The 20,590-nt window shown below is 47.8% G+C and overlaps 1 protein-coding gene across 3 annotated transcripts in view; it reads right to left on the reverse strand.

The window, feature by feature from the left end:
• Window positions 1-4,528: 4,528 nt before the first annotated feature.
• The window catches only part of Colq (collagen like tail subunit of asymmetric acetylcholinesterase), a 70,956-nt gene continuing 54,894 nt past the window's right edge, over window positions 4,529-20,590 (reverse strand). For all 3 annotated transcript variants that reach the window (XM_075988783.1, XM_075988781.1, XM_075988782.1), the window contains 7 exons: window positions 20,284-20,364; window positions 15,350-15,455; window positions 10,662-10,786; window positions 9,912-10,031; window positions 9,443-9,563; window positions 7,745-7,847; window positions 4,529-5,855 (listed from right to left, as the gene is read on the reverse strand). In XM_075988783.1, coding sequence (XP_075844898.1) covers window positions 5,786-5,855; window positions 7,745-7,847; window positions 9,443-9,563; window positions 9,912-10,031; window positions 10,662-10,786; window positions 15,350-15,455; window positions 20,284-20,364 — 726 coding nt within the window. In that variant the 3' untranslated portion in view covers window positions 4,529-5,785. The remainder of the gene's footprint in view (window positions 5,856-7,744; window positions 7,848-9,442; window positions 9,564-9,911; window positions 10,032-10,661; window positions 10,787-15,349; window positions 15,456-20,283; window positions 20,365-20,590) is intronic.

Here is a 20,590-nt window from a genome sequence, read left to right on the forward strand (position 1 = left end):
AAGATATCACTTCAAACTAGCTTTGATTTGCATTTCCCTGATGGTTAATGGTGGTGAACATTTCTTTAAGTGTTTCTCAGACATTTGAGCTTCCTCTGTTGAGAATTTTCATTCTAGGTGTGTACCATATTAGGTGGTGGTGACACACACCTTTAACCCCAGCACTTGGGAGGCAGAGGCAGATGGATCTCTGGGTTCAAGGTCATCCTGTTTACAGAGTGAGTTCCAGGACAGCCAGGGCTATGAAGAGAAACTCTGTCAAAAAAAAAAGAATGTACCCCAGTTCTTTATTGGATTATTTGTTTCCTTGATGTTTAATACTTTGAGTTCTTTATATATTTTGGATATTAGCCCTCTGTTGGATGTGTAGTTGGTAAAAATCTCTTTTTATTCTTATTGTTTGCTTGTTTGTTTTGTTTTTTTCAAGACTAGGTTTCTCTGTGTAGCCCTGGCTGTGCTGGAACTCATTCTGTAGACCAGGCTGGTCTCATACTCACAGAGATCAGCTTGCCTCTGCCTACCAAGTGCTGGGATTACAGGCGTGTGCCACCAACACCTGACACAGTTTGTCTGTTTTGTGCCAATACCATGCTGTTTTTATTACTATAGATTAGTTTGTAGAAAGAAAGAAAGAAAGAAAGAAAGAAAGAAAGAAAGAAAGAGAAATCAGAAGGAAGGAAGGAAGGAAGGAAGGAAGGAAGGAAGGAAGGAAGGAAGGAAGGAAGGAAGGAGCAAACAAACAAAAAAGGGCACTGGCTGATCTTACAGAGAACCCAGGTTGGAGTACCAGCATCTACAAGGTAGCTCACCGCTATCTGAAATTGCATTTCCAAGGTATCTGACACCCTTACACAGAATACATGCAGGCAAAACACCAATGCACATAAAATTTAGAAAGGGAGGGAGGGAAGGAGGGAGAGAAGGAAAGGGAAGAAGGGAGGGAGGGAAGAAGGAAACAAACAAACAGAGAGCAGTAGGGTCTCTGAGGCCTCTGGGGCTCTGCCATTGTGTGTATGGCTCTCAGAGAGGAAATCCCAGTAGAAGCGAAGACCAGTTTCTCAGGTTTTATTCCTGGTTCCTGCAGAGGGCGCCAAATGCAAGGCAGCGGTTGATTAGTGCGACAGGTGCACACAAGGCTCCTTCATGCTGAAGTTTGTTTCCCTTTGCCTCTTCTGTCCTAAAAGTAACTTGCAGGAGGGAAAGCTTATTTGGCTTATGGACTACATCACCCACAAGTCCATCACCTAGGGAAGACAGGGTAGGAACCTAAGGCAGGAGCTTGAAGCAGTAACCATGGAGGAACATTGCCTTCCTGGCTTGCTCCCTCTTGTGGCCTCGGCTGTCATTCCTACACAACCTCGCCCAGCTGCCCCGGGTGACGCTACCTAGTGGGGCCCTCCCACACCGCCCTCCCACACCAGTTAGCAATCAAGAAAATGCCCACAGGTGTGCCCATGAGCCAACCTGGTAGAGGCAATTCCTTCATTGAGGGGTCCACTTTCCGGGTGTGTCAAGTGATGCAAAGATTGACACCTTTCTTACAACAACGACATCCCAGATTCCAGTTACTGTAACAAACCACCCAAAACTTAAAGCAACAACCACGTTCTCTCATGGGTTCTCTTGCTTAAGGTTTGGAACCACACTTAGCCAGGCAGGTCTGCTTCTGTGCCTTCATTCATGTATCCAGCACCTGGGTGGGCATGGCTGAACGGCATCAGGCACAAGGCCCGCATGACCTTGCACAGCCATCTAATGGGAGCTGGCTTTCTTCTGAAAAACTGGCTCCCTCCAGGGATATTCTGAGAAGCTGTGTGCCCTATGGCTTAGCCTGAGGAGACCATAGTATTCCTTTGGTCAAAGCAGTCCCTCCCCTATTCAAGAGGAGGAAGCCAGGACTTCATGGCTGGAATGCATGTGTATTTAAAGCCCCATGCCCCAGGCCCACTTTTCGATCATTTCTGCCTTAGATGCAACATTGGAAACTAGAGATATCAGAACCCTTGTAATGTCATAAGTGACCCTTTCACACCTACAGAAGCTAGGAGAAATGGGAGGGGACCACTCACTTTTGACACTAAGATTGTGTTTTTAGGATTTTGTCTGGGTCTGGGAAGGACTCAGGGTGGACCTCAGATAAAGGCAATCAATGCGGATTCATGTCCTCTGTAACTCAAGGGAGCTGGGTGAGGTGGGGGTCCCTTATTCTACCACTCTGAAACAGGGGCCCACAGTGTTGATCTGGGTGGCTTTGAACTTGCTATGTATCCTAAGTGGACTGCATTCAAGATCCTCTTAGCTCCATCTCCAAGTATAGGGATCACAGGTGTATGTGGCTACACCCAGCTTTACTCCTGTGTCATATGCTGAGTGACCTCTGCCCCTGAACCTCAGGACATATGTGCAATTAACGTTGGCATGAAATCCTTGATCAGTGGCCAAGGGCCTTGACCCACACAGGTGGAAGAACTGAACTTCACTGATGATTTCGACTGGCCTGCTCTGCTACAGGAGGTGGGTGGGGCTAGATTCCTGGGAGCAGTCGCTCGGGCAGAGGCTGACCTCTACTACCCCGTCATGAGTTTTGCATGTTCTTCATCAATATGCTCAGTGTGCTCTCCATGCCCCTATTAGGTTGGTTGATATTTGTGGGTTGCACGAAATACCCAGAAATATGTCCTCCTGCCTCCCCTGCACACTAGTTGCTAGGCTTTCTCCAGAGACCATACTTGGCTTACACATATGTCACCTTTACAGCTGGGTAGTGAGGCGTTCTGGGCTGGCCTCTGACAGATTGTGTCCCTGGGAGTCAGCTGAGCAGAACAGGGGCCTCTCGCTGGTGAAATCCTCAAAAGCCGGTTCAGTACTGAAAGTGTAGAACTGCAGCCCAGGAGGCGTCAAAGCCATCTTGTGCTCTGCCACTCATTAGACACAAAGCCAGCTCCAGAATTAGTGAGAAGTGACATTTCTCCCCAGGCGTTGCCACTGCAGTACAAGTGGTCCCTTCTGAGCGGCTGCCGATTCGTTCTCAGTGCCATTCCAGCCTTGCTCTGTTGCTGCTATCCCCTGACACTTATCACTGCCAGTCTTTCTGGCTCAGCTCCCAGACTGTGAGTCCTTTGTTCCCTGAAGGTCAATCAGTACAAATGGAGCATCCCACTGTGGCCTGGGAGAACTGACCCTCATGCTGCCACAGAAACGCAGTTTCTACTTCTAAACTAAACACAGAATTGTGTGCGTGTGTGTGTGTGTGTCTCTGTCTGTCTCAACTCTCTCCCCTTTGTTTTCTTTCTTTCCCTTCTTCTTTCTACGATGTGGGTTACAGAGATTGAACTCAGGCCATAGAGTCCAGGGGCAAGTGTCCTACCGGTTGGACCATCTCATGACTCCATGCCACCGCAAAGCCGTTTTGTCAGGGTGTTCTCTCACTTCAACAGGAAAGGAAACTAAACAGCACCCTAACCCTTACTCCCGCACTTCAGGGGTCAGCCAGGTAGCCATCATGTTTCTGGAGAATTCTCAGAGGCTAGACCAAATGTAATATTGTCACCTTTGGCATTATGGGTTCAGGAACCCAGCTGTGATTAACGCAGCAGACACCTTGCTTCTGGCTGTTTAAAAAGAGGCCTGGGACCCAAAACAGGCCGAGTAGTCTAAAGGTGGGATTTAACTGGGGGCACTGGGGGCTGAAAGCCTGTGTGGCAGTTCTCTGCCCCTCTGGGTCATGCTGGAGAGCAGATGGTACTCACATTAGCAGAGGAGACTCTGGCAGCAGAGAGGAGGCGGAAAAATGAAGTGGAGCCTTTCATTGAACACTGTCTACCCACCACTGGACGTCTCACTTGTGACTTGATAGATACCACCCTGTGGCTGGCATAACCTCATCGGGTTGCCAGCTGTGACTCTGAAATCCTAGTCATGATCTCAGCCACTCACGTGACAGCCTCGGGGACAGCTGAGGGAATCCCTCACCATCTCTGCAGAGTGCCCTGTTGGGGTACAGAGCAGCATCTACACAGGCGGGTTGGTAGAGTTAGAAGAGCAGCCTATGGCTAACTCAGGAGGAGGCGCTGTACCAGGTGTGAGCTCAGGAAGTGTCTTCCTGTGTTCTTCTTTCCACGCTGGAACCCCTCATCTAGGTCCATGCTGGCTATAAAATTACCTCAGAGCACATTTACCTGGCACATATGGGCTCTGTGGCCACCTAACTACTCTCTAAGGCCTCAAGCACTGCTCCCTAAGATGGGAGACTCAGGACAGAATGTGTCTTAGCTAGATTGACAGGTGGCACAAGGTGTCTATGCAAGATGGTCCTCAAGCAAGATAAGAACCAGGATTAGGCCAGTAGAACTATACTTTGTGATCTTTGGTAAGCCTTGCTACCTCCCTGGACAGGAGTTTCCTCCATTATCCTCAAGGAAGCTGGGTGCCCTGAATCCAGCCATCTGAGAGTCTGGGAAGTAGAACTGACTCCAATCTCTCTGCTTTATCCAGCATCAGTAGGCACTGTCCCAGAACCCATGGGAGATCAGGTCACAGCCAGGAATCACCTTTATTCCTTGATACCCAGATAACCCAAAATAGTTCTGTAAACAGCATAAATGCCTGCCTGCAAAGACACAGCCTCTGCCTATGAAGACGCAGCTCATCTCTCTCAGGAAATACAGTTCACAGTTCCGACTTGCTGGGTAACAAGGTGCTGCCTGCTGAGTTTCCAAGACTTAAGCTCACTGAAGAGCTTTTGTCTAACAGTCCAGAGAGCAACCTAGGAGGTGACAAGGTAGGTATGTGCATTGGGGACGGGGACAAAAAGAAATGTCTTTCCAAAATAGAGCCAAACCCAACTCAAGAAATATGGGAAAGGCAGTTCTCAGATAGGTGGGGTTAAGAAAAAAAGGAAGCTGTCAGGCACACAGGGGGAAATACAAGGGTGTGCAAGATACAGGCATGGAAGAGGTCACAGGGCCCTTCCAGCAGGCAGCAAGGACTCAGCAGTGGAGCCATAGACTGGGAAAGCCAGCATGAGAAAACACCAGCACCTGCCCTGCTGAGGGTGTGTGGAGTGAGTCTCCCACACAGGACCTGGTTGTGAAGGGCACTGTCAAGGCATAGGCCACGATGACACCTGGGATGTGACGCTGTCACCACTGTCCTTCTGAGAACTTCAAGAGGGGGAAGGTTTCTGTTCCGACCTGGTTATGGCTTTCTTAGTACTTCCAACTACACACAAAGTTGTGGCTCTGACCAGTTGAAGGGTCCCTCGGTAGGTCTGAAGCTGGGAGCTGCACCACGAGAACATGCTCACCTCCTGTTTTGTGGTTCTTAAATCTTGAGAAACCTAACAGTTGGCTGCCTTGGGTAAGAATGGCTGTTGGAGATCTGAAGGATGCAGAAGCCAGTGCGCCAGCACTCCCAACCCCAGATGAGAGCAGAACAAAGCACATGAGCCCTGCCGATTCCTGTATGAATAACAGTGCTAAGCCAAGTCCATGGCCTGAGACGGCATCTTTCCAGAAGAGAGAAGGCATTACAGCCAGCTGCTTAGCCAGATGAGGGAGGGGAGTCCCAGGGCGGACATGGAGAAGATTTCTGGTTCTTTTAATTAAGACAGGATGCAGTGGTCCAAAATTCTTCCAGTCAAACTGAGTCAAAAACACATCTTAGCAGCAAGAGTGTTTTCTTGTTTCGTCATATGAAGGTCGGTAGACACTGGCCAAGGAGAGGGTAAGGCCAGCTTGATGTGAGAGGCAGAGATACAGCCCCCAGTTACATGGGCTGCAGCTCCTCACGTGAAGTAACGACAGGGTGTGGAGTCGATGTAGCAGTACTGGGTGCACCGAAGGTCTCCGTATGATCTGAGGGAGGCAAGGATACCAATCAGGGCAGAGACAGCAACAGAGGGCATAGCGGGCTGGGAAAAGCACATTCTAGAAACTGCCATGCCCCTCGCTGAGAGCTCAGACCTAGGAAAACTTTTCTGCCTCATTTGGGGTGTGGAGTCCAGGAAGGCTGAGTTGGTCTCTAGAGATTTCTACTTTGACATCTAGTAGAGGGACTATGGTGGGCGGGACCATTAGCCCAGATGTTAATCCATCAACTATGTGACAGTTACAACCTCCCTTCTAATGCCTAAGGGTGTCCAGAGCTATCTGTGACATCACTTAGTACTAATACAAATGTCCTCTATTTGTGCCCAAGGGGCAACACTGGCCTGGTAAAACTGCTAAGCTCTTAAAATTTGGCTACGGTGACTGAAGACCTGAATTAAAAATTCTAATGATTTTAGAATTGAGTCGCTACATGGAATAGGGGCTGCTGTGTTGGAAAGTGTATCCCACACATCTGCAAATGTAAGTGATAATCCCCAGTGTCTTATCCACACGCATTCTCAACCTTATCTTGGAAGTTCAAGAGATCAGAGGAGCAGCTCTGGTGAGCTAGTAAATAAGGCCCAGGCTCCATTCAGCTATTAACTCTGAGTCAGATGCTGACACTATATGACTCTATGGAGCTGGTTAGAAGCTCAGTCAGGCCAGATCCAGTAGGTGGCTGTTAGGAGCCTTCTCTAGCTCAGGCGTGGGGCAGTGCACACATATGTAGTGAGATCATGGTCGAGCCTACCCAGGGTTGGAGTCTGGGGGTGGCTGGAGGTGTGCCCCTCCTTCAGCCAGGTTGCATATGCTAATGTGTGTTGGAGAGTGAGTGTTGAGAAGACCCCCGAGAGCACGGGATGGAGGTGACTGTGGGACAGGTGATGTCTATTCCCCAAGCTGCTGAAGGTCTGCTGGAAGGTAAGGGATGGGAGCCAAAGCTGAGGACATCGCTCTCAGGAGAGACTGACTCAGTGATCTAAAAGGCCCTAGAGCACCAAGTAGCTGAGTCTGTGAAGGTCAAGGGAGCACGGGACAAGTTAGCATTATTCTGTACCGGGGAAGGTCGCATTCTGGACAGGGGCCTGGGGTCTGGGGAAGCAAGGACACTAACACATTTGAATATCTGAGCATTCTCCAAGGTAGTGAAACAGGTCCTTGAAGGGGATATTTTCTTGGAGGGACTATGAACGGGCAAGATTAGATATTTTTCCCTTTATATTTTAAAAATTATGTGCATGTCTGTGTGTGTGTGTGAGTGAGTGATGGGGTTAGGAGTGTGTCATGGTGTATATGTGGGGGTCAGAGTACATATCTGAGGGGTCAGTTCTCTCCTTCCACCTGTCCACAGGTTCTGGGGATGAAACTCAGGCCAGCATGGTAAGTGCCTTTCCCCACTGCATCATCTTGCTGGCTCTCCTTTTCCTTTCTTGAGGAACTGGGCATTAAATCTGGGCTTACTGAATAATATTTTAAGCCCCTAATGTCACATATTAATTCTGGAATGATCTCGTTTAGATTTGTGGGAGGTGGTTCTTGTGCTCTGGGAATTGAGCTGGGTTGATGACAGACAGGGTTGTGAAATGGACTCATGCTGCCTGCTGCCCTCCTCTCTCCTTCCTCCCAGATCACAGCCCAGTACCTCCAGGGCTAGCAGGCCCAAAGCCTGCTCTTCTCCCTGCACAGGGTGATGCTGAGGGCTGGTGGCTGCTGTGACTGCTGCCTCTTGGGCACTGTGACTATTACGTTCCCACTAGGGGAGCATGGATTCTATTCTATCCCACCTCACTGTCTAGAAACACAAAAAGCCATTAATATCTGTGAAGGAAAACAGGAAATGGGAGGTGCTGGAAGAGTGTGGGAGGCCTCCCTACCCAGGGAGATAGGTCTCGCATGTCAGGTAGCCAAAGTCAGAGCCGTCACAGTCCTCCACGCCCTGGTGCCGGTAACCGTCTCCACAGTAGGCCCGGTGACAGTCTAGGGGAACAAAAGTATAACCCTGAGAAAGGGCGGGGTGGAACAGGCTTGCCCAGGGTGGAACAGTAAGGACACTGTTGCCCAGTGGAGACCCTACAGCGTTTTACCCACTTAAGAACCAACTGATGGAAGGCTTCAGACCCATGCAGGACTAAGTGCCACACTGACTCACCAGGGCTTTTGATAACATGCCTGCCATTTCCTTGTCGGGTGACAAGAGGCTTCATGTCATCTGCAAAACTGGAAAGGGGACACTGCCTCCCCTTCATAGTACTACTATGGAATATTGGTAAGCTAAGGCTTAGGGGACCCCCTTGGTGAAGCATCTGTCAGCACAGAGTCCTGGCAAGGCCACCGGAGGGACTATGTGACCTCCACAAAGGCTTCTAACTTCACACAAGGAGTAGTACTCCATCCATCCATCCGCCCGCCTGTCTGTCCGTCCATCCGTCCATCCATCCATCCATCCATTCATAATCCATCCACCTATACAGGGTCTTGTTATGTAAGTCATACTGGCCTTTTTACTCTTGGAGATCTTCCTGCCTCAGCTTCCCAAATGTGCCACCCTGCCTAGCCCACCCTCGTTTTTAGAGGAAATGGAGACCTCACTACTTTGTTTTGACTGTGACAGCTCCTACTGAGGGAATTCTGGGGAGAGCCAGTACCCCACAGAGGGTCATCCAGAAGTTGCCAGGGGACTGATGAAGCGCCACAGATGGAATAAAAGCCTCCTGTGGTTTCTCAGTCCCACCGTGGGGTGGAACTTCATCTTGGGTCAGTAATCTGTCCTCTGAGCTTCTAGAGGACAAGGACAGCAAAGGGGCCCACACTTCCCCAATTTTGACCTGAGCAAACCGAGTCATGGATGGATACACTGACCCCAAGTCACATCCAGACTACCTCCACATGTCAGGCAGAGGGATCTTTGAAGACATGAGCCACTGTCCTGTTAAACCTTCCTCAGAGTCAAGAGAGCCAGGTTCAGCTGGAAATGGCCCTCCGGTACCATCCTGCTCGAGCTGAGTGACAAGCAGAGCCAGCAGCTGAATTCTGTTTCGTCTCTGAAAACTGTACTTCTACCTCGCCTCCTGCTCTGGTCACTTTATGTAAAAAACGAAACAACAACAACCCCCAAACCAAAAGACGATCATGGTGAATCCTCCAGAGCCATGTCCTAGCACTATCACAGGAGAGGAAGGGGTGCTGGAGGCCCACGTCTCTACGGACAGGGCTGGCACCCAGTGTCCACCTAGGAAAGGAGTTCTGATCCAGTCTCGGCCCCTCTTTCTGCCTTTCTAGGGTGCTGAGTGACGGCTATCACCTTTCTCTTCTGAGCTTGCAAAGAAGTAGGGCTTGGACGAAAGAGCACCAGCAACAAAAAGGCCTCTCTGGGAGACTTGATCCTGACCACCTCCCCTGTTGACAGGCTTGAGTGAGGGAAGAATTAGCATGCAGCCTGGATTTGGGAAGAGGCTCTCCAAAGCAGCCCCTGGTACGTTGCCCCTTGCCTTTGTCTGGGACCATCAAAGCTGGCAGCCAGGGCTTACCCCACGCCCTCACAACTGAGGACTCCCAGGCTGGGCCTCACTCACCAATGCAGTCGTCCCCCACGTCATGATTACCATCATCACACTCCTCCCCAGGCTGCAGGACGCCATCCCCACAGGTGCCATGTTGGTTTATGGTGTAACCCACAGGGTAGAAAGGGGTCAGCTGGGCAAAGAAACACACAGCCATTAACAAGGATGGTAGGTCCAGACAGCCACAGAGCGGGCGAGTCTCTGGCCCTGGAAACAGATGCTCTGGGTCTGGAAAGCATCCCTTAGCTTCCTTCAGAGAGGGGAATGAGAGGAAATCCTGGCTCCAGAAGAGCTTCTGTTTGGGAATGGGGCTGAGGGGGGCTGCTCAGAAGACGAGGGAGGGAGGCTGTGTAGCTCTCCTGCAGACACAGCAGAAGCACAGTCCGGACTCAGCTGTCTACTTTCCTCTCTTCTAATGGGAGTGTCCCTTTCCTGACTGAGGACAAGAGGGTCACATCCCAATGAGCCTGCCCTAGAGTACCTGGATAGGGAGCCAGCCAAGACTGTCTTTGAAGTACAATGATCGCTGGTCTCTGCGAAAGGCAATGGCATTCTGAGTGTTCAGTTTCTCAAGCTCCTCCTGGTTGTTGACCACAAAAATCTGCCAGAGAACGTAGTGTTTAGCATCCAGAAAAATGTCCCCGCAAGACAGGGAGAGCCAGAGGAGCGGTCAGTCTGTCGACTCCTCATAGGGAGCACTGCCAAGATGCCCACACTATGTCAATCCAGTTCAGAAAGCCTAAGTTTAAAACAAAACTATCCACTTTGACTTAACATATTTAAATGTTTTTGACATGTTACCAAGGCTTAAAAGATGATGCTACACATGTAAGTAAAATTTGACATCTGGAAACCACTCTTCAACAACGATAGGCAATGATGATCATTAAAAGCATTACCGTGCATTGTGCTCAGGGAACACGAGGCAAGCACTAACTATTGGGCTGCATCCTCAGCTGAAACTGAACTCTTTCAGACAATATAACCTCAACCACATCAGAGTTAGTCTTGAGAGTAAAACGTGGAGGAAATGTCCCTCAGTAGCTTCACTTCCAAATTAGCATTCTGTTTCTTTTCTTTTGATTTGGTCCCCACTTTGCAATTTCCCATTGTGAATGGATTGTCATTGTATCAAGGGGAAGTAGACTTTCCTAAAGGACATCATGAAGGCCTCTGCTCAGGTAGAAAGGACGATCAGTACCCACCCGTACCATGCCCTGAAGAGTCTTACCGCGGGAACTCGGGGGGAGCCAGGCCCATGGGAGGGGTTATTCCCATTCACGGGGGGTCCACAAAGACATCTTCCTGGAGGCCCTGGATATCCTCTTTCTCCTTTGAGTCCCATCACAAGTTGTCCTAGGAAGCAAAGGAAGCAGCAGACTGCTGTGTTACTAGAGCCAAGCAAGCCAGGAGACGGGAGCGGCTGTGCAAGGCAGAGAAGTGAAAACTTAGGGCGGATGAGGGGCAGAGGGAGAGGCCCAGCCATGGCGGGGGAATAAGGAAAGAACAACCCTCAGACAATGGTCCCCCTCAGCCCTGCCTTGAAGACACACAGACAGCGGGTCCTGTAGCAGCCTGAGCTCATTTCTAACAACCTGTGTGAAAGATGAGGGTTTTGCGGGACCTGCAGTCTTGACAGTGACACCCGGAGGCTGATCCAAATGAATAGATCACCTGCTGATTAGCTCTAGATGTCCTTGTGGGAGGACATGCCCCGTTTGTGACCATTGGTAAAAGGGTCTTCTTGCAGATGGATGGAAAACTTACACTGGATTTTAAGAAAATGGATTTGGTCATCTATGTGGGCAAGGAGGGAGGCTGCACACACAAGGAAACAGGATGGAGGCTGAAGGGACAGCTTTGGGGAGTTAGTCTTCTCCTTCCGTCCCGTGAGACCTGTGCGTGGAACTCAGGCCACTGGGCGTGGCAACAAGAGCCTTTACCCACGGAGCCACTTTGCCATTTCAACTTCCACTGTGTTTCTTATTTGTTTGTTTGTTGTTTTTATTTTTTTATTTTATTTTATTTTATTGGTTTTTTGAGACAGGGTTTCTCTGTAGCTTTGGTGCCTGTCCCGGAACTAGCTCTTGTAGACCAGGCTGGCCTTGAACTCCCAGAGATCCGCTTGCCTCTGCCTCCCAAGTGCTGGGATTAAAGACGTGCTCCACCACTGCCTGGCACTTGCACTGCTATTTTAAGTTTCTCATATAGAGGATATTTACTTTTATTTATATAGAGGATGTTTACTTTTATTTATATAGAGGATATTTACTTTTATTTATATAGAGGATGTTTACTTTTATTTATATAGAGGATATTTACTTTTATTTATATAGAGGATGTTTACGAAGAAATTTTGGGTGTGTGTTTCTTTCTCATTTCTCCTGGAAGAAATGAGAAAAAAACCCCAGACATCCATAAATTTGTTTGTTTCCTTTTTTCAGTGCTGTGGATGGAACCCAGGCCTTTGGATATGCTAGATAAGTGCTCTGCCACCGAGCCACACTCAGCCTTTGGGCATCCATAATTTTAAAAGTGTTCAAGATGTTTCCATTGTACATCAAGATGAGGAACCACTAGGGAAATGGTACGCGGATAGAATATCCCCCCATCAAATCATCTGCCTCCATCCCTCCCTTCACCAAGGGCCTGTTAGGATCCTTCTGTTCTCAGCACAACCCTCAGCTCCTCTGAGAAGCCTTCCCACATCCTCCCACTGTGGCTCATCAGCTTTGGTACCTTCCCTTACATCTGCTCTTCGCGGTACTCCAGTCTGCTCACAAGCCTACACACAGAGGACAACATCAAGGTCTCTCTTCCCGCAGGCCAAGATTTGACACATTTGAAACAGAGTGTCTGTTCAATGATTGAATGATTAATTGAGATCAAAGGTCTTTGTGAAAGACTGGAAGTCACGACTGTCTGACAGGATGAAGAACCAGAGGACAGGGCAGGATGAAAGACTGATGAGCATATGCCCCTCCTCCAGGGACAGTGAGGACCATTGGAAACCAGCCTATCTTTAGTCATAGGCAGTCAGCGGAGGCAGCCAGGAACTGGGAACAGACTCTCTAATGCTAGGACGGCAGGAAATCAAGAGAACCCAGGGAGAAATATCTGATCAGGATCCGCAGGGAAGAGGACCCGGTGGAGTGATCCCACCTCCGTAAGCCTTCCTGAGACAGCTTACAGACTGGTCCAACAGCAGATGTCAAGTTACAGCTCTAACAAGGAATAGGAATAGAATTCTGTGGGGAGAGCTCCTGTCTTGGGTTCTGACTTTTCAGAAGACTTCCAAAGAGACAAAGATACCACTAGCTCCAGAACATCCTGGGTAAAAACTCTGGGAATGTGAGGAGTTTCCAGCTGGAGAAGCAGGACTGTGCTGTGAAGAAGTATGAGGGTGGTATCAGAGCAGCCTTCTGGAATGTTCTATGATCCCAGAACCATAGTCTCAGAAAAATTCAGACCTTTCCAGATAATAATTAATCGGTGGGTGTGACCGAGATCTGCACTCATGCGTCACCTAGCTCTGCCCCATTCAGACAGACAGATCCAAAAAAATGGGTGCTCTCGGGGAGCTGTCAATCCCAGGCACCATATGGATTTGTTTATACCCTGTCTGGGTACAGGAAAGAATTATCCAAATCCATAAATGTATTACTTCAAATTACATCTTAAATTTACCTTTATTCCTTCCTCACCCCACCCACCCTTTCCCTGTAACTTGAGTGATTAAAAAGTTCCTACCCTCTCCAACCCCTCCAGCACCAGCTGGCCCCATGGTGCTGAGAACTAGACCTAAGGCAGCTTCCCAACAGGACGTGGCAAGGAGCCTGCTGCCACCGCTGCAGTTTCCCCTCTGCTTCCGCTTCCTTCCAGTTGGCAGAGGACATCCATCACCCTGCCAGCTTCCTGCCATGATGCTCTGAAGGGCAAAACAACTGGAACTGCTTCACCTAGATTAGCTGCCATGCCCTGTTGTCAGAGGACTGGTGTGGGAGGTCCTTCTATGTGTTGCTTTTATTGGTTAATGAATAGAGAACTGCTTTGAGCCTGTGGCAGGGAGGGACAGAGCTAGGTGGGGAAAGCTAGGCTGTATGCTGGGAGAAAGAAGGGTGGAGTCAGAGAGACGCCGTGTAGCCCTGCAGGAGATAGACGCTGGAATTTTAACCCGTAAGCCACAGCCACGTGGTGATACACAGATTAATAGAAATGGGTTAAATTAATATGTAAGAGTTAGCCAATAAAAAGATAGAGCTAATGGGCTAAGCAGTGATTTAATTAATACAGTTTCTATGTGATTATTTTGGGGCTAAGAGGCGGGAAACCAACAAGTAGCCCTTCTCCAACAGAGGACCTGGCTTTCCATCTTTGCCCAGGAGCTTCCTGTGGGAAGCGGGTCCAGAGAGGATAGTATGAGAAGGCAGAGGAACCAGAATGGCAATCAAAAGGCTGTGTGAAGGTTTAGGAGCCACATGTGGAATCTGAACCACGGTGACCACTAGACAGCTGGACCAGGGCATCCTTAAGGAAGCTCAAGGTTCTTAAACCTAAAGTAAGGACTGGGATAGACCAGAGTTCTTTGATGTGTTCTCTGGAGCCCAAGGACATCCCAAGAAGGAACTGAGGAAGGCTCAGGGGACACAGTTTCTTCTTGAATAACTTTGAGGCTTTTTGTTTAGCCTGTTTTCTCCAGGCTAACTTCAGAACTTCCCACCCTCTTAAATGTATACTGTCTATGCCACAATATCTGGTAGGTTTGAGGCTTTTATCAGATTAAAATTGTGGGGAGTCACTCCAGGGGCCTGCTCTAACTCTGTGTTATTATCCAAGTTAGGCACCGGGAGGTCCCTTCTAAACCCCTACCTATGGTCCCAGCCCCCAGATTTTCACAAAGCGCAGGGAGACTGCCCTATTTCGCCTCTTTGTCCTCTTCAGCCCCCTTCCTCTCAGTGGCTCCTCAGAAAGGAAGTGATTTAAAGAGAAGCTGTAGAAAGAGGCATTAGTCAGAGATGGCCTACCACCCCACAAGGCTGCAGCTGTAAGCCAGGACCTTCACTTGGCCCTTCTGTGGCAGTTAAAAGGGTACGAAAGAAAAAAAGCCAATTGATTCTTCATGGCATCTTGACAGGATGAAGGACCAGAGCAAACTTTCTTTTGTGTAAGGGATCTAACAGAATAGAACTCTTCATGACAACCTCACTATGTGGTGGCAAGGAAGTTCCCATAAACACAGTATGAGAAATGTATTGTGGAATTTTAAAATGTTCCCACTTTATTAAGAAAAAAGTTGTAATAAATTTGTGGTTTCTCTTGTCTAGCTGAGGACAGCCCCAGAGAAGCTGTCTTTATACAGGTGATGAGCTCTAAAGGCCTTACATTGAGCTGATAAAGGAATAAAATAAAGGGCTTAACTACTCAAATAGTAAAACAACTAGAAACAGACATAGTTCGTATTCAATGATCGACTCTTAATTTCTTTTTAGCAGTTCCTTCCAATGTAGCCATTATCTTCTACGTAAATAGACAATCTTTCCTCACATTGTATAAGACAGAAAAATCTGCGATGGCTTCCTTACTTCTGGGTTTAACATAATGTTTGGAGCCATGAAACACGCTTTTCCCCAAAAGATTTCAGTTGATGAGATAGATACCCTTTTCACCTTAAGGATAAATGATATCACCAATGTAAATCACCCCCTCTCTATTTCCTCCATGTGTTATCTCAAATGTTAAAACAAAGTGAGCCAAGTCATGGAGAAATTATGTAGGTTTGTGAAAGAGCCCCTGTCAGTTTCTAACAAGAGACACAAAGCGGAGCTCTGCCAGTTTCTCCTTGTGGCCTCTGAGGGACCTAGCTAGGAGATGAGCTGTGTAGGTCAAGTGAAGCTGCAGATGGGGCGCTGGAGGTCTTACCTGCAGATGGGGCACCTGGAGGCCCTGGAGGACCTTGACGACCAGGTTGACCTGGAGGCCCAGGCTTGCCTGGTGGGCCCATGATTCCACTGTCTCCCTTCTGACCCTGACAAATAGAAAGATAGAGCCTGTTGTGATACCATGGCATAACGAAGTTCCTTCTCTCTTGCCTCTAAATCAGAGACCACCTAGCTTAGACAAGCAAGGACTCTAGGTGGGATAGAACTGGTCTCCAGCACCCAGCTCCTGAGAGGGATGGAGCTAGTGATCCACATAACTTTGAAGACAACATTAAGTTTTGTTCTGCGCCAGAAACAAGGCACAGGACAACAGAACCAACCCATCTCCTCCCTTGGCATGAGTTAGAACATGGTGTCTCAGGGTATTTGTGCAGTACCCTCACATTGAAGCAGCTGAGGTAGATCTATAATTTAAGCTTTCATTTACTTGTTAGCGTTACTTTCATTCTGTCGGAAGAGCTCTTTCGACCACAGACTTCCCATTGTTCTCTTGGTAGAGACCCAGGTCCTTACTGAACCCAAGAAGCTGGCCATGTCCCTGCTCTCTAGTCTTAAGTCAGAGCTTTTGTCTATTGTGTTTTGTTTTTGATGTTGTTGTTTGAGACAGAGTTTCTCTTGTGTAACAGCTCTGGCTGCACTGGAACTTTGGAGACCAGGGTGGCCTTAAACTCACAGAGATTTACCAGCCTCTGCCTCCCAAGTGCGGAAATAGTCAGAGCGTGTACCACCATGCTGGCCAGAGTTTGTTTGTTTGCTTTTGTTTTTAGTCAAAAGCACCATGATTCTTATGCCACTTCTTAAAAAATATTATCTCCCTGCCTCAAACTCCTCCTTATGACTCTCGGCTTCAGTTTTCAGCCGTGATGTCTAAGCAGCAAGGTCTCCCTTGATCTCCTCAGGCTGCACTGGTGTTCTTTCCACATTCTCTCAAAACTTTTCCTTTTCAAGCTGAGGGTTGAGGTGAAAGTCTGTCATTGCAATACTCAACAGACTGAGACAGAGGGATTGCTGCTAATTTAAAGTCATCCTGGGATACACGGTGAGTTCTAATTATAAGCTACCCAGAGCTACAGTGTGAAACAGCCTCAGAAGCTACAGTGTGAAACAGCCTCAGAAGCCAAGCACACCCCCACGTGCACACGCGTGTGCACACACACACACACACACACTCACACACACTATGGCTCTTCCTATTTATTTCAGATCACTGGTTATAGATTATTATGTGGTTAGTCATAACTGTCTCCCCATGAGACATAAGCTCCATGTGGGCTAAAATCTACCATGTTCATCTTCTCCTCCCAGACCAAATGAAGGAGGAGAAAGAAGTCGGCAGCACATGGGGACAGATTTTTGATGATCTGTTAGTCAAGGTATTTTACCTTCGCAGTGAGGCCCTGGATAACTTCATGGCATTGCTTTGTGATTTGGTTTTACCTTCTCTAAATTTCCACCTGAGTGCATTGTGAGGGTAACAAAGACAACAGAAGTGAAACCATGGTCTGTGAAGAACGAAGTGTGTTGGGGGAGACACGCTGATCATTCTAGTTACTGGCCAGGCTTCATCTTCTCCCATGGTAGAAGAAATTCTAATCTCCTGAGAGCTTTTTGGAGATTCTAACTGGAGAGAACAACTACTCGAATACTGTTAGTCAAAGAACAGCCCTCCTAGGCAGAGGCAGGTGGATCTCTGTGAGTTCGAGACCAGCCTGGTCTACAGGAGCTAGTTCCAGGACAGGCTTCAAAACCACAGAGAAACCCTGTCTCGAAAAACAAAAAAGACAAAAAAAAAAAAAAAAGAACAGCCCTCTACTGGAGAAGGTCATCACTAGCCAATCAGACAAGTTTGGAAGACACTCAGCATCTAGACCATTTAGATCAACCACAATGGTCAATGGATAACCATGTCAAATATCCTTAACACCTAAGGAGTCCTGATTGCTAAAAGACAGTCAGACCTGTAGATACTTCATTTCCAATCACACCACTGGCTCAGTGAGGCTCTGTCCTAACAACATGGCCCTGGGGACCTACTCCGTAATACCAGAGCAGTTCCTAAACTTGTCCCAGGGAAGCCATGAGGTTAGTTTGTTTCCAATTCTGTCCACACAGAGGAGGCTGTTAATCCTCAAGCCAGGCTGAAGCATTCCACACGATAACCAAGATGGGCCTCAGAATGGCAAAGGAAGTCACACCAGCTTAATATAACCAGTAAAGCTTGTTTTCCTAACAGCCAGGCCAGCTGGCTCTGCACACAGGAAGTGTATGGCTTGAAGGAGCTGGAAACACTCCTCGACCCTGACAGCAGGAGTAGAGGAGTCTTCAGCTTCATTGGTCGTTGCCAGGTCTTTACCGCAGGTTCCACTGAACCCAACTGTCCAGAAAGGACTCTCTATCCCTTATCTTCTGTGAGCTTAAGAGGTTTGTCTTGAAGTCATTCTGTCTCCTTAAGTTTTTTTTTCTTTCTTGTGGTTCTAGGATTTGAACTTGGGGCCTTTTGCACACTGGATATATCCTCTGCCACCAATCCATATCCCCATCTCCTGAAGGTGTTGATGATCAGGTCAACAACAGCTTTCCTGGTCCTGCCTGCTGACAGTCCGGAAGCAGGACCATGATAAAGAACCAGAGCAAGTGGGAGGAACACGTGCCCAAAATTGTAACTCTGGCCTTAAAGATGACTCAGCTCATGAGTCTCGCCAGCTCCACTTCCCTGGTCCCTAGTTAACTTGTGAATAAATGGGAGAGATTGGGTTAAATGATCTCTGAACTCCTGTGTTGGAAACTGTACTCTGGATTCTTCCTAGAGTTTTGTTGCCTAGTTTGGGATTAACCTACAGTTACGCCTAGAAATCATCGTCCTTCTGGATATACGACTCTACACTAGGAGTGAATTCGAGGTACGAAGGAGGCTCCAGGGCAGGTTTCCAATAACAGTTGAGGTGTCTGTAGAGTAGAAAGGTCCTGCAGAGTGTGTAAGGCAAGGCCCTGCATCTCGAAGGTCATCCCTAGCCAATCGTACAACTTTGGAAACCACATGCGGAACAGAGAGTTCTTGCTCTCTCCTCCCAGCAATCTATTGCTTCCTTGCTTATGAAAACACAATTCAGGGATTTTTAGGAGAATGCATGAGTGTCTACAACAAGAAGCTGAACGCACTGTGATTTTTAAGCTGTAAGTGAAGGACAAAATAACTGCTTAGTGGCATGAAAGAAATCATTTAAAATATGAGAAGAAAGACTTCTGAACTACACGCAACCTCAGCAGGTGGAAGCAGGAGCAGCCAGAGTTGGAGGCCAGCCTGGGCTACACGAGACTCTCACTCAAAGCAACAACAATAAATGAATCAACAACTTTTAAAGTGAAAGAAAGATTCCTGGATGGAGAGAATCCCAGATCAAATCCTAACCACCAACAGAGTGGAGATGAGAAGCCAACCAGCAGGACAGATTTCAAATATTCTCATGACAAAGAAATAGGAAATGTCTGAAGTGATGGACATATCTATTGACCTGACTCAGTCACTCCACAATGTATGTATGTATACATACATACACATATATATACATATATATATATATATCACAGTGTACCCCATAATATATAAAAACAATTAAAATGTTTTATGTCCATACTCAAAATGACATTTTTCTTTTACATACTAAAAATCATTAACATTAAGAAGGACACATAAGTACACATATTAATGAGTACTAATTTTCAAAAATTGAGGTTATTTACATATGGTCTTGTGTCTGTGGGTGGGCAAGCAGAGGCCAAAGGTCAGCATTGGGTATCTTCCTCAATTTCTCTCCACCTTATTTGAGACAAGGTCATGGATTCTGCTGGAGCAGCTGGGACTCTGCCTCCCTGGGGTTAGGATTGTAGGTGTGTGCTGCCACACGGGCTTTGTCACGTGATGCTGGGGACCTGCCTCCCTGGGGTTAGGATTACAGGTGTGTGCTGCCACACGGGCTTTGTCACGTGATGCTGGGGACCTGCCTCCCTGGGGTTAGGATTACAGGTGTGTGCTGCCACACGGGCTTTGTCACGTGATGCTGGGGACCAACTCAGCCCTCATGCTTACACAGGAAGCATTTTACCCACTGAGCCACTGCCCCAGTCCCTGAATAAAGCTGGGTTTCAAGTATCTATGATAAATAAAAAGACAGTAAACTGCTGCTAATAATTATAAATAATAATAATAAATAATAATACATATGTAGCAAGACCAAAGTCATCTTGCTTAAATAGTGAGATCCTTTCTTAAAACAAACAACAAAAAACAAAAGCAAAAACAAAAAAGGTAAATGGCATCTCTGGGACTTATCTGTCCACTTTAGAAAATGCTATTTTTTCCTGTGGGCACTTAGTGCAGTCTCAAAACCAGTCCAGAAAATTGAGCCTGCCTTCTTCCTTTCTCAGTTCATAACCTGGCTTACCCTGCTAACCAGGGGTCTCAGAGCAAACAATTTCCTTAAGCTCTTAACAAACCCAATGAAGAGAACCACTTCCAAATTGGTGGGTTGTGTAGTGAAAACTGTCTCTAAGGTTCAAAAGACCTGTTAGCCACAAGGACATGACTAGACTGTTCTCTAGAACTCAACTTATATCTAGTATGCTGAGGCAAGAAGCAGGTTTCCTGCATAATGACCGTCCCCAGTTACCTTGGTTAAGATGTGTGCATTCCTATGAACTAGGGCCACTGTTGCTTCTGCTCTTGAGTGGAGCCTGTAGCCTTGAACCATGGTTTAGCTGAGAGAAGCCTGCAGGTCAGTAGTGAGACTGCTCTGTCCGCTAGTCCGGAGGAAGCCTGAGTCCAAGGCTGTAGGATGACCCTAGTTGACTGCTGCAGGTTTTTCCGCACACCTCCAGAAGCTGTGCCCTCAGTGGGGTAAACCCTGGCATCCTTACCTGCTTGCCTCGTTTTCCTGGTCTCCCAGTGGGGCCTCGGTGTCCTGCTAGCCCGGGCTCTCCCTTTGGACCCATTTCACCCTAGGGAGAAGAGAGAGAAGCAAGAGAAAGAGTGGATACATCTATGCTGGTCTCTCCAATCCCTGGCCTCCAGTGCCTGCTAGTCTTTATCTGAAGTCTCTTCCAGGTAGACTGTCCTGGGAGCATGGGAGACTGACCTGAGCTCATATCCAGGAAAGAAAGAGGGTGCTCCCCAGGGTGTGACTTAGTGCTGCACGCAGTTGGTGCTCTGGTGGTCAAATGAGAT

The sequence above is a fragment of the Microtus pennsylvanicus genome, chromosome 10, assembly GCF_037038515.1.
Source record: "Microtus pennsylvanicus isolate mMicPen1 chromosome 10, mMicPen1.hap1, whole genome shotgun sequence".
Classification (NCBI taxonomy): domain Eukaryota; kingdom Metazoa; phylum Chordata; class Mammalia; order Rodentia; family Cricetidae; genus Microtus; species Microtus pennsylvanicus.